The 11,939-nt window shown below is 40.2% G+C and overlaps 1 protein-coding gene across 1 annotated transcript in view; it reads right to left on the reverse strand.

The window, feature by feature from the left end:
* The window catches only part of LOC122787391 (elongation factor 2-like), a 41,011-nt gene extending 35,561 nt beyond the window's left edge, over positions 1-5,450 (reverse strand). Inside the window, exons 1-3 of the mRNA XM_044054085.1 lie at positions 5,316-5,450; positions 545-759; positions 227-408 (exon numbers count right to left, since the gene is read on the reverse strand). Coding sequence (XP_043910020.1) covers positions 227-408; positions 545-759; positions 5,316-5,318 — 400 coding nt within the window. The 5' untranslated portion in view covers positions 5,319-5,450. The remainder of the gene's footprint in view (positions 1-226; positions 409-544; positions 760-5,315) is intronic.
* Positions 5,451-11,939: the final 6,489 nt, after the last annotated feature.

Consider the following 11,939-nt stretch of genomic DNA (forward strand, 5'->3'; position numbering starts at 1 on the left):
TTTTCCATCTATGTTTTGAACCTTCACTTAACTAAAAGCCACTACTGCAGCAATGTGCTGCATCTATAAGCTATGTAGAGACTTGTTTTTGGTATATTCTTGTACCTGGTGAACGTTTTATCTGATCCTATTTACCCAAGCTGTACATGCAAATGGTCCATTGACAGTGCAATATTCCATTAAGATAAGAATAAGCAAGAAACTATCTACATCATAAAAAACTTACCAGAGACACAGTCAACAACCACCAAGGCACCATCTGTAACACGAAGGGCAGCAGTCACTTCAGAAGAGAAATCCACATGCCCAGGTGAATCAATCAAGTTAATAAGGAAGCCATTACCATCCTTGCTTTGCTTAATGAAGGCCAAATCATTGTCACCAAGTTCATAAAACAGAGATATGGCACTAAAGAGAAAAGAATAAAGTTAACCACAGAATCCAAGTACCATCAAGCCTCACTTTAGATGTTGTACACCAAGATTACACAACCATAAAAGCAATCCATAACTCAGAACAGATAAGAAAAAGTCACTTAACATACGTAGATTTAATGGTGATGCAACGTTCTTGTTCATCTTTTCTGGTGTCTGTGAAACGAGTCTCACCGGCACGAGCAGAAGCAATAATACCAGCTTTGCACACAAGAGAATCTGTCAAAGTGGATTTCCCATGATCAACATGTGCAATTACAGACATGTTTCTAATGTTGGACTTCTTGTCCATGATGACACGGATCTGGTCTACAGTGAAGTTCACCTGAAATGAAAGTCAAAGAAACTTATTACCATGAAACACCAGTTAACACCCCTGATACTAGACAACCCCCCCATGGCATTAAACAGGAACACACTCCCTTATATGCTAGATTCTAAACCAATTACTAACTAGGCAGTCACATCCATGCATCCCAGAAGACCTTTCCCAGTAATGCACATCTGCATATGACCACACATTCATTGTGCTCACACAAGTGTGAGCAGTAAGATTACTGGTTAAAGCAGTGAATGGTACTTCAATTCATATAAATGTGGACCTGGAAAGGGCATTTAATCACTTCACTATGCAAGAACATACCCTTAATACAAATCATTTCTGGCTAGATGCAAAGGTGCCACTTAATGAGGTGGCCAATGATGTCCAAGGTGGCTCAGTGTTCTATACTGCACATCTGACTATCAGGTCACCACTACAGTTTAATCTGCAACTTAAACGTGGACCAGAATTCAGCCTCTCACAAACTTGTTCTCCCACTGGTTAAGACTGATAAGAGGCACTGCCAGTACAGGTAGCAGGAATTTTGTAAATTATGCCATTCGTGACCAGATTTATAAACAAGAACTGTATGCCCTGAGTATATCAACCTGATTTGTACCGATGTTTGCCCAAGTGTTCAAGTTTGAAATGTAGCCAGTGTCCTACTGGAGAGGACAAATGTACATGCACCATTGTAACCGTTTGAATGCATGTTTTAACAGGAAACATGGTTAACCTCAGCCCAGCAATTTTTAAATAGCATCTGAAACTAAAATCACTTCACATGCTAGGCCATAGACACATCTCACAGGTTCCAATGCAGTCATTGTCTATACAAGGAAGCTTTCTGTATTGTGTTTGGGATTAACCAATTAAGACTATGATAACACTGATGTATGCCATTATGTTCTGACTTCCCACATCTGCCACAGATCTGAGCAAAAGCCTTTACAGGTAGGTGCCAAATTCTGCCAGCTTCCAGCAAGGAGGAAGAGAAGAGGTTGCATGGGAACTAGAAGTCAGATTACCAAAAGTGATGTCATTCTGCAGGCTATCCCAGAACATTTTAGATGTTTTGAGAAGTTTTATAGCGAGCATTCTGTATCCTGTCTTGGACCTGAAAATGACCATTCACCACATCTGCCTTGCTCCATCAAGTAGGAAATAGTATAATTTTTAAATTTAGTCAGGAATCTAGTGAAGCTTAGATATTTTTCTGTATCTGACTGTCCTAAAGTGTTACAGATCATATTTTAAACTGTCACTGTGAATATACTGGTACACACTTGTTTTACTGTTAAATATTTAAACCTTTCATTGTAGCCAATATCTGTAGAGATGCTTAACAGGGTATTTGCATATTTGGTGACACTGCATGCCACTCCCAATAGCCTTGCTCTTGGTCAAACTACCATTTGTATTAATACTTTACTCCATATATTGAGTACCCTTGAAGTGTGTTCAGGTATCTGGCAGCAGTCATAACTACCTTATATTCTGGGCAGAAGAGGTCATAGGTAGTAAACCTGTGACAGCCTTTCCCCAAGGAGTATGTGAATCAAACGTGTGGGTGTCAAATCTTTGGCAGGGACATGAGGCACCGATTGAACAGAGGGTGCTGGAGGTCTTTGCTTGGACACTCACAGCTGTGCCAGTGGGAAGTTTTATTATGATCTGGAGAAAATAACAGCCCTGGACTATGTTCCCAGTGGGCTCTAGACAAAACTGCTCAATACAGCGCTGCACCAGTTATCCTCCCAGTGAACGTCCTCCACTGGTGCTAGTGGTCAGTATTGAGGCTTATTTACTACTGGGCCAGAGGTGGTGGGGTGTCAAGGCAATATAAGCAAACATCTACATGTGAAGAATGCAGTATAATTAAAAGGCCTCCCATATACCATGCAGATCTCCTCCAGATGTTGTACAGAATCTGGACACTTGAGAACCACATCTTTCCACAGGAACCCCCTCTAGTTCCAAACCAGATAGGATATGGGTAGCATTACCATCTTGCATGCTAAATGCCCAAGAAACAACCTTCCGCTACACAGAGTAGGATTGCCACATTTAATATGAAGAAATTGTTGGGTGGCCTCGACTCACCCAGTCTATCTTGTGCTGCCTTCCTTGAGATAGGAGCACTTGAACATGGATCATAAACTCGTAATGGTTTAAGTGCTAGTCAGCCTACTAAAAGCCAGCTCAAACCTCAGGACAGCACAAGTCCAGTAAGTATTGGATACTACAATCAGTACATCTGAAAGCATTAAGCCATGTCAATGTTATTCCCCCAGAGTAACTGGCTCAAGGCAAAGCAATTAAAACAATTTCAAGTTATACTTAAGAATGGGACTCGTGGGCAGATAAGTCACACCACCCCTGCTTTAACATACAATGATATAATGTTTCTCCCCACTTTACATTTACTTCCCTATAATGTGCATGCCCTATACTGTGCAATCAACTGTACTTTGGCTTTCTTGCCCTTTTGATTTACAGAGTCTGAAGCCAGATGCGCCATAAAATTACTTCATCTAAATACATTTGAGCAGAAAGTGTTGCATACCAAATTAGAAGCTAATCAGTGACCATTGTTAGTTACGTGGCATTCCTGCAGTTTCAGAAACAGGTTTAGCCTTATTTTAGAGAAAGTGTCGTATTTTCTTTATATGTTGCTTTCCACTTGTTCTGGGTGAGATTTAAAATAGAAACAATGTGATAACATGTAACTCAAGATCACAGACTAGTCACAGCTGTCTATGCAGTGCAATGTCAAAACTGTACCTACCACTACCAGAGAAACCCAAGTAAGGTAAGCACAAATGTGAACTACTACCCCGATTTAAGCCACAATGAATCTCTCTTGTGACAAAAGATCTACCAATAGCCGACTGGTCTATATGCAAGTAATACATGTACTTAGACCTTAAGTTTCTCCCCTAACAGTTTCTCTACTTATAAAACTGGTTGAGTGCTCTACCATGGTAGACACTCCCAACGCCACAGAAAATAAGCCACTAGACATTAACCAACCACTGCTCGATACTTTGTGAGCAAAGACCAAAAGTCCTAGACACTACATAAATATAAACCCATAAAAGTAAACTTACATCGACAAGTATACGCATAAAGCTTACGTTTACACAAAAGTAATGACATTAGGAGAACCCAAGTTGCTAACACTACCGTAACACTGTTTTTAACGCTTCTTGAAGTAATACTCAAGATAAACGTTCCCATACAAACGAAATACATTGCCCAGAGAACTACAGAAAACACGTACCCTTACGTATACAGAATTAATGGGTACAACGCAGGAAAAGAGAATTGCAATACATGGACAAACTAAACAGAATTTAATAATTTCAGCAGAAAGTGGCCAGGATAAGATTTATACAACTAGTGACCGTCTAACATTGGGTGGAGGTTATTCGGCCCTGCCTACGTATGGAACTTTACCTTTCTCAAGTGCGACTTGGAATAACACAGTATCTCTGTACCAATACAGATTGGTAATTTATTACTCAAGACCAATTAGAGTGTCCTATGCAATCTGTGAATGCGGTTGGGTAAAGTAGAGTTAGAGACCTTTAAATTGTAGGAACTATAATAGCACAGCGGCCTGAAGAGCTCCGAGATTCTAACACACGAAAGTTATCAATTGATTTATTCCCCCCCCCTCAATTGTGTCCGATAGTAACCAACTGCTTGTTTTGCTACACAAAGGTTACCAATCTGGACAAAAGAAACACGCCAGGGACACCAGAGTGCAACGTTCTCTGATCAAAGAGAAAAAAAAATTAAAAAAGACACCTTACTACTATAGATTGTAAGTTAGAAGATGAGGAATGTTAACTGGTTTGCTTGTAATGTTTTCATAAATGTTTTGTTGAAAACATAACCAGCCTACACCTAAACGTGAATTTAATTTCCTCCAAAAAATTAAGGTAATTAAGTATGAACTCATTTGACTAACTTGAGAACTAGGGTAGCAATATAACAAAATGTCTGCCGGCACAATACCAGGAACGTACCAACAGCGCCACGCAACCACAATCCACCCCATAGGTGCTATGCAAAACAAAATCTTGGTTAACTTTGTATATTTCCCCTCTGAAAACAAAAGAAATCTTAAGTGTAAACTTCAGAAAGTAAAGCGTGAAAACTGCTTGACAGCCTGTTGAGTAGAGGAGCAAGTTTAATAACACTGACCACAGAGTTTAACACCATAACCCCCACCAGGGAAAAGAAAATAATGACGCAGCCGGCGATCATACTACGCCGGAAAAGAGGCAGCTCAGCGTAGGGAGAAAAATGGGTACCCGCGTTTCATCACAAACCTAAACCTATCCTTCAACATTCCAAATGAATCACAATCAGAGTAAAGCAACACAGGGGAAAATAAATTATCCCGAGCAAAGTCTACCCACAGTAAAAACTCAAAATAGCAGGCCATCATCCCCTATCCTAACTCAAACAGGACCTCCAAAAAGGACATCTTCAACATCCACTATTAACAGCAACACAGCCGTCAAAACCATTCTTGAAAAACTACATACCATGGTGAAGGATTTCTCACGATTCTCTAGAATCGATGGTAAGAGAAACAAAAAGCCGGTACTTTACACGTCCTCTACAGCGAGGACAGGCCGGGGAAAGAGAAGGCTGACGTCAATAAGGGCGCATTTTATAGTGCCACGCACTGACTTCATCATCTGACTGAACATACTTCCGCTGGAGATGGTGATGTTGTTTAGTTTGCCTGTGATATTGTTGCTAATATTGGGTACTGATGCAGAACTAACTTTAGAAATGCATTTGTTTTAGGTATATATTTCATTGTTTATTGTTATGTTACAGCGTAAGTGTTATTACCTACCTGGGAGATTTTCATCACTATATGAATGAAAAACCAGACAGCATTTTTAATGTATTATTTTGACTAAATGCCGTACCTGCCTTTCTCTGACTATTATAAGTCGTAATATTTACCTTTAACAGCAACTAGCTAAAAAGTAAAATAGGGCTAAATTTTAATGTAGTATTTTGACTCCACTATCATAACTATCTTTTCTCTGAATATTCAAACTCGTAGTATTGGCCTTTAACAGATGGTCTGAAAGGACAACATTTTTGTTTTCCAAAATGGAATGACTTTCCACACATAGTAAGAATAACTTTACACATAGTAAGAATAATTTTAATTATTTAAAAATGTCTAATTTTTATAAAGGAAGTTGGCTCATTTAGGTGGAGAAAGGCAAAAATCCCAAAAACCAATATAGATGGCTCAAACTCCGACATAGTCACCAATTTTAACAATTACTTTATAGGTTCATAGGTTCATACTAGGCTATCTGCCCTAGGGCATTTATAAGCCTAGCCAGAGTGTGTTTGGCTTTCGCCTCCCATTTTAAATGAATTTTGCTATGCCCTTTTTCGAGGTTAGTATACTGTGCCTCTGTCTGACAGTGACACAGAAGTGATACCCGGGGTAAACCTACGATCTCCCATCCACTCATCAAGATTCCTCTTGAAGAGAGTCAATGAGGGACTCTGCCTAACCTGGACTGGGATTTTATTCCAGAGTGAAGGGAGCCTGTGGGTTATGAATCTGTCCCTCCAGCATGTCCTATTTATTTCACTGCTGAGGTTCAAGTCTCTCGAGCGCGTAGCTCGATGAGATTTGGATTTTCTGAAGTGCAGCATGTCCATTAATTCCGGGTTGGACATGGCTTTATACGTCGGGCACAGATTGCCTCTGAGCAGGTGGTATGCCACTGAGTAGAGCTGGAGTTTCTTTAACCGGGCAGCATATGGCATCTGTTTGAGCCGTTTGATCCTCTTGGTGAGGTACTTTTGGGGTCTTTCCAGTTGCTGCAGGTGTCTGGTAAGGTACATCCCAAAAGGGGCATTGTACTCAATTATGGGCCTGATGAGGGATGAGTAAAGAGGCACGATGACCTCCCCTGATCTAGATGTGAATCCCTTCATGATTAGGTGGGCTATATAAAATGTTTTTCTAACCACTTTGGCCACGTGGTTGTCAAATGAGAGATTGCTATCAACTTGGGTCTCCAGGTCCCTAATTACTTCTTCTGTACTTAATGGATTACCATCTATGTGGTAATTTGTGGGCACTTTGTTTTTGCCAAAGTGGATGACTATACACTTTTTGGCGTTTAGCTTGAGGCCATGGCTCTGGTACCAGTTGTCTGTTTTTATGAGGCCCTTTTGGAGGATGCTTGTGTTGGCTGGAGAGTCGATTATGGCGCCCAGTTTGCAGTCATCTGCAAACTTGGTCAGCCACAGTCTTTCCGTGGTGGCCTGTACCTCCGAGAAATATATACCGAACAAGAGAGGTCCCAGGACTGAGCCTTGTGGGACGCCACTTGTAACTGGTTTGGAGTCTGACATGGCTCCAGCAATTCTAACCATGTGGCTTCTGTCCTTGAGCCAGTTTGCAACCCATCTAGTGACATAGGGGTTTATATTTAAGTTGGTGAGCTTATCTATAATGCCCAAGTGGGGTATTGTATCAAAGGCTTTTGCGAGGTCCAGGTAGGCTGTGTGGACCACCTTCCCCTCGTCAATGGCCTTGGTTACTGTTTCAAAGAAATCGACCAGGTTTAAGAGGCAGGATCTGCCCTTAACAAAGCCGAACTGGGTAGGATCCAGTGTCTGTAGGTCCCCAATATCTTTATTTATGAGGTCCATGATGATCCTTTCCATAGCTTTGCAGACCAAGCTAGTCAGGCTTATGGGGCGATAGTTTCCAGGATCCGTTGAGGCACCACCTTTGTGGAGAGGAACCACTGTTGCTGTACGCCACTCTTTGGGTACATATCCTGTAGTAAGGCTGAGATTAAACAGTAGTTTTATGTTTGGGTTTAGCTCTTCTTGGAGTTCATGTAGAATGCAGCCCGGGACACCGTCTGGAGCCATTGATGCTGTGTTTTTTGCTTTGGAGAGGGCAGCTCTTACCTGAGCATCTGAGATGTCAGGGGGGCAGCTCTCTGCTGGGATAGATATTTGCCCTTTTGGTGGGGGGGGGGGGGTTTGCGCTGAACCTGTCAGCTAGGATGTTGAAAATGTCTGTGGGTTCGGTGTATTTTTTATCATTTTGGACTAATTCTGAGCATATCTGGGAATTCCCACCCAGGTTCCTAACATAACTAAAGAAAGCTTTGTGATTATCCTTAGTGTCCTGCGCAATTTTTCTCTCAAAGCTGGCCTTAGACGATTTTATGAGTGCCCGTAGTTTTTTGCTAATACTGATCAGAGATGCCTTCCCTTTTTGGGATTTTGCTCTATCATGTAGTAGCTTCCTCCTTCTATTGTATAGTTTGTTTATGGCTTACTCAAATTTATAAACAGAACAAATGCTCACAGCCCATAACAAACCTCAAAAGCCATAAACAACATCACCCTTCTCCCTTGCACCAGTTTCTACCACTGTCACTCAAAAATACCTCTCCAAACTCAAACCGACCACCCTAACAGCTGGTTATCTTCCAGCTAAATACCTTCATATTGCATCCCAGGCCATAACTTTCCCCATCTCACTGCTTATAAACAGATCCATCAAAGAAAAAACTGTCCTATCCCTGTGGAAGACCTCAATCATCATTCTCCTTCGCAAGGGTGACCCCTCTACTGACCTCACCAATTATCGCCCCATCGCAATTCTCTCAGCCCTATCAAAGATCTTAGAAAAGTGTATTCATCACCAACTCCTCACCTACCTTCTGTCTAACAATCTCCTCTCCAAATCCCAACACAGATTCTGCCCATCCCACAGTACCACCACCGCACTAATTAACTTCACCAACACCATTAACTCACTCAGGAACCAAGGCAACCTAGTCTCTGCTACCTTCATAGACTTATCCAAAGCATTTGATACTGTTTCTCATAACAAACTTCTAACCTACCTGTCTGACCTTAACATCGACAGCTCCTCCCTACTCTGGTTCCAAAGTTACTTAGACAACCGCCAACAGTCTGTCAAATGCCTCAACTCCTTATCCCCCCTCTCCCTGTCACACTTGGAGTCCCACAAGTTTCTATTTTATGCCCCCTCTTCAATAGCTTTACAAATCAACTTCACTTAGCAACAACAAAAGCAGACATAGTCCAATACGCTGACGACACAACCCTCATCTGTTCGGCCCCAAACATCTAACTCCTCCAGCAAAAAGCTTTGATAGAAAACTTGCTAAATAAGGCACAACTAATACTAAACCCCAAGAAAACTCAACTTATGTTATTTCACCAACCAAAGTCCACTGACCCCAATTTCTCCATTCTCTCAGCCAATAAAACACTAATTTCCCCAGTATCAGAAGTCAAACTTCTTAGACTTACAATAGACCCGCAACTAAAATTCAACAAGCACATCTCAATAACCATCTCCAAGGTATACAGAAAATTAGGCACCCTCTATCACTGCAAAAACTTCCTTACCTCCAAAGCATGCATAGATATTGCCAGAACACACCTCGTGTCCACACTACTTTACACAGCACCAATACTTACAAGCATAAATAAATCTGACCTAAACAAACTTTGTACCTGTTACAACAAAATTGCAAGGTTCGTGACTAATGCCAAATCCCGCCCTCACCACTGCAATCCCTACAAATTGTACACTGGCTCGAACTCCCCAATCTACTACACTACCACCAACTTAACCTTGCCCACCAGATATTTTACTATCCAGAGAAAATCCCTGCCATGCTGGCCTGCTAAATTTCTACACCTCAAATAGATCCCTATGATCCAGCAACAAAGCTCTGATTTCTACCATCCCCTCTAAAAATAGCTCAGGAGATTCCCTCTACCCCAATATAGTCACCAAAATATGGAACACCCTGCCCCCTGACCTCAGAATGCAAAACCAAACTCTGGCAATCAAAAACCTCCTTAAAGCTTACCTGTACAGTAACCACCTTTGTAACTGCATCCACCCCCCTAAACCCACCCCAACCCCTAGAGCTAACCCTGTAGCAGTTCAAACTGTTACTCCCCTATGCTCAACATTCATCAACTTAGCTAACATCCAGTTGATTACTGTACATATTGTATGTATTGCTACAATCTGGCTTACTGTAAATATTGAATATAGAACTAACATATACTTTGAGCTTGCATATACTTTGTTACAATATTTTCTACTGCATTGTGTAAGTCTTCCATTTAGATTTCATCTACCATGTCTTCTATTATGTTACTGTAATTTTTTTCTTTTGTTTTTTTTTTTTATACATTTGTAACATATCTTTGCCACTGCTGTATTTTCTGAATCTGTGGAGCTTTTCTCCCCAGGACTGTGCTGAAAATGGATACCAGTTGTCCAGTCGGATTATCTTGGTAAGCAAATGTTAAATAAATAATAATAAAATAAATAAAAGTCATAGCAATTGCACATCTTTAATAAGGCATAGCACTGGTCTTTTAAAATCCCAGAAGAGGGGCTGAAAGTAGAACATTTTTTTTTCCAAACTAGCATAGCTTCACCTAATAGACCACACATGCTAATAAAAATATTTTGTAATATGTTTAGTTTTTAAAGTGGTCCAACTTTATGAAGCAGTCAATACATCAAGGAGGGTCAATGCAAAACTCGTAGCAGTTGAATGGTATGCCTGCTACTTGCCATTCTTTAGCTCCCCCCATACACACACATATGCAACTGATTGTCCCATTTGTTCTTTTCTATTCAAGAAAGTGGTTTAATTATTACAATGAAGCATTACTCTTCGACTATAGGTGGGATGTGCAATGTACATCAGTGCTCCACTTTCCTTCACTGATGAAAGGAGAACATTTTTTCTTATTATTCTTGTCTCTCCTGTCATTAATAAAATGATGTTAGTGCTAGCTATTCTTATGCTAGTTTGTTAAATCGTGATTACTCTGTAATTATTTTACAATTGTTATCTACTGTTTGTTTTCTGTTTTTTCTTTGCTATGGAGCTCTTCTCCTCGGATCTCCACTGAAAAGGAGTCTATACCCACTCGGGCTAACCCAGTTAACAAATGGCAAATAAATGTATCAATTTATTTTATTTGCATTTTATTTACTGGAATAGAGCACATGTCACAAAAGGAAAACTGCAGGCTCAAGTTGGGGTTACAACCACATTGTAACAAATAAAAGCAATAAACAACAAATATTAAGATAAGCATAATAGAATGTATATTTGACTAATAATACATGGGTATGAATACAAAAGAACAAGAAAAGATGTGCAAAGAAATTGAAGTACAGTTAAAGTTCCACAGTTACATGTTACACTGGGTGTTATAGGATGGTGTTCTTGATATCTCACAACATATTACTAAAGTGAAAATGGTGGTTGTAAAATGACATGTACATAAATAGTAAAGTATACACTTAACTGAATTAAAAAGAATTGTTAATTTGGAGGGGAAAATATATATTTGAGTAATGTCCCCAGTTCCTTGATGTTTGCAGTTGTGTTGACCAAACAGGAACTGTTTGAATTCTGAATTGAACTCGTGGAAGCTTGTGTGAGGGAGGTGAAGTTGTGAAAGAGAGATTGCCAAAGTTTAGGAGTAAAAACAGAGAAGCAACGGTCTGCACAATACTGTTTTGTGGTAGGGGGTTGGAGTGAAAGCCCAACAGCAGACTGGCTTCTCAGCCTGTAGGTTGGGCTAGCTGCAGTGAGATTTATTGAGAGAGAAGATGGAGTGTCTTGATGGAGTAGTTTGAAATGTAGGAAACCAAACAGGAGTTTTGCTACGGCTTGTACAAGGAGCCATTTTCTTTGGCTAAAATGGGGTAGTGGTGTCCATTTCTTATAGTGTAATATAAGTAAGAAATATTGTATTATTCTTTTCTTATTTGCTCATTTGTTTTGCTTTGGTTAAAGTTAGGTAGTGGTGTTCGCTCTTATGTTGTATTCCTTTTTTGTTTATTTAAGTTTTACTATGGTAGTACACTGATCACAATAGACCACTTGTAGGCACAGCCCAGGTGAAGAAATAAAAAAAAAAAAAAAAAAAAGCTGATTCACAAATACTGAGTAATAACAGACAATTGAAACAATGAGCAGATATTATTAACAAGGGAGAAAACAAATGTGGGTTAATTTTAGTAGTAAAGATGGGAGGTAAGACGCAGATTATAACAGAGGGTTGAAGTAGAAGTGCGTGTA

Source organism: Protopterus annectens, chromosome 13.part0 (assembly GCF_019279795.1).
Source record: "Protopterus annectens isolate FY-2018-M chromosome 13.part0, PAN1.0, whole genome shotgun sequence".
In the NCBI taxonomy this organism is placed as follows: domain Eukaryota; kingdom Metazoa; phylum Chordata; order Ceratodontiformes; family Protopteridae; genus Protopterus; species Protopterus annectens.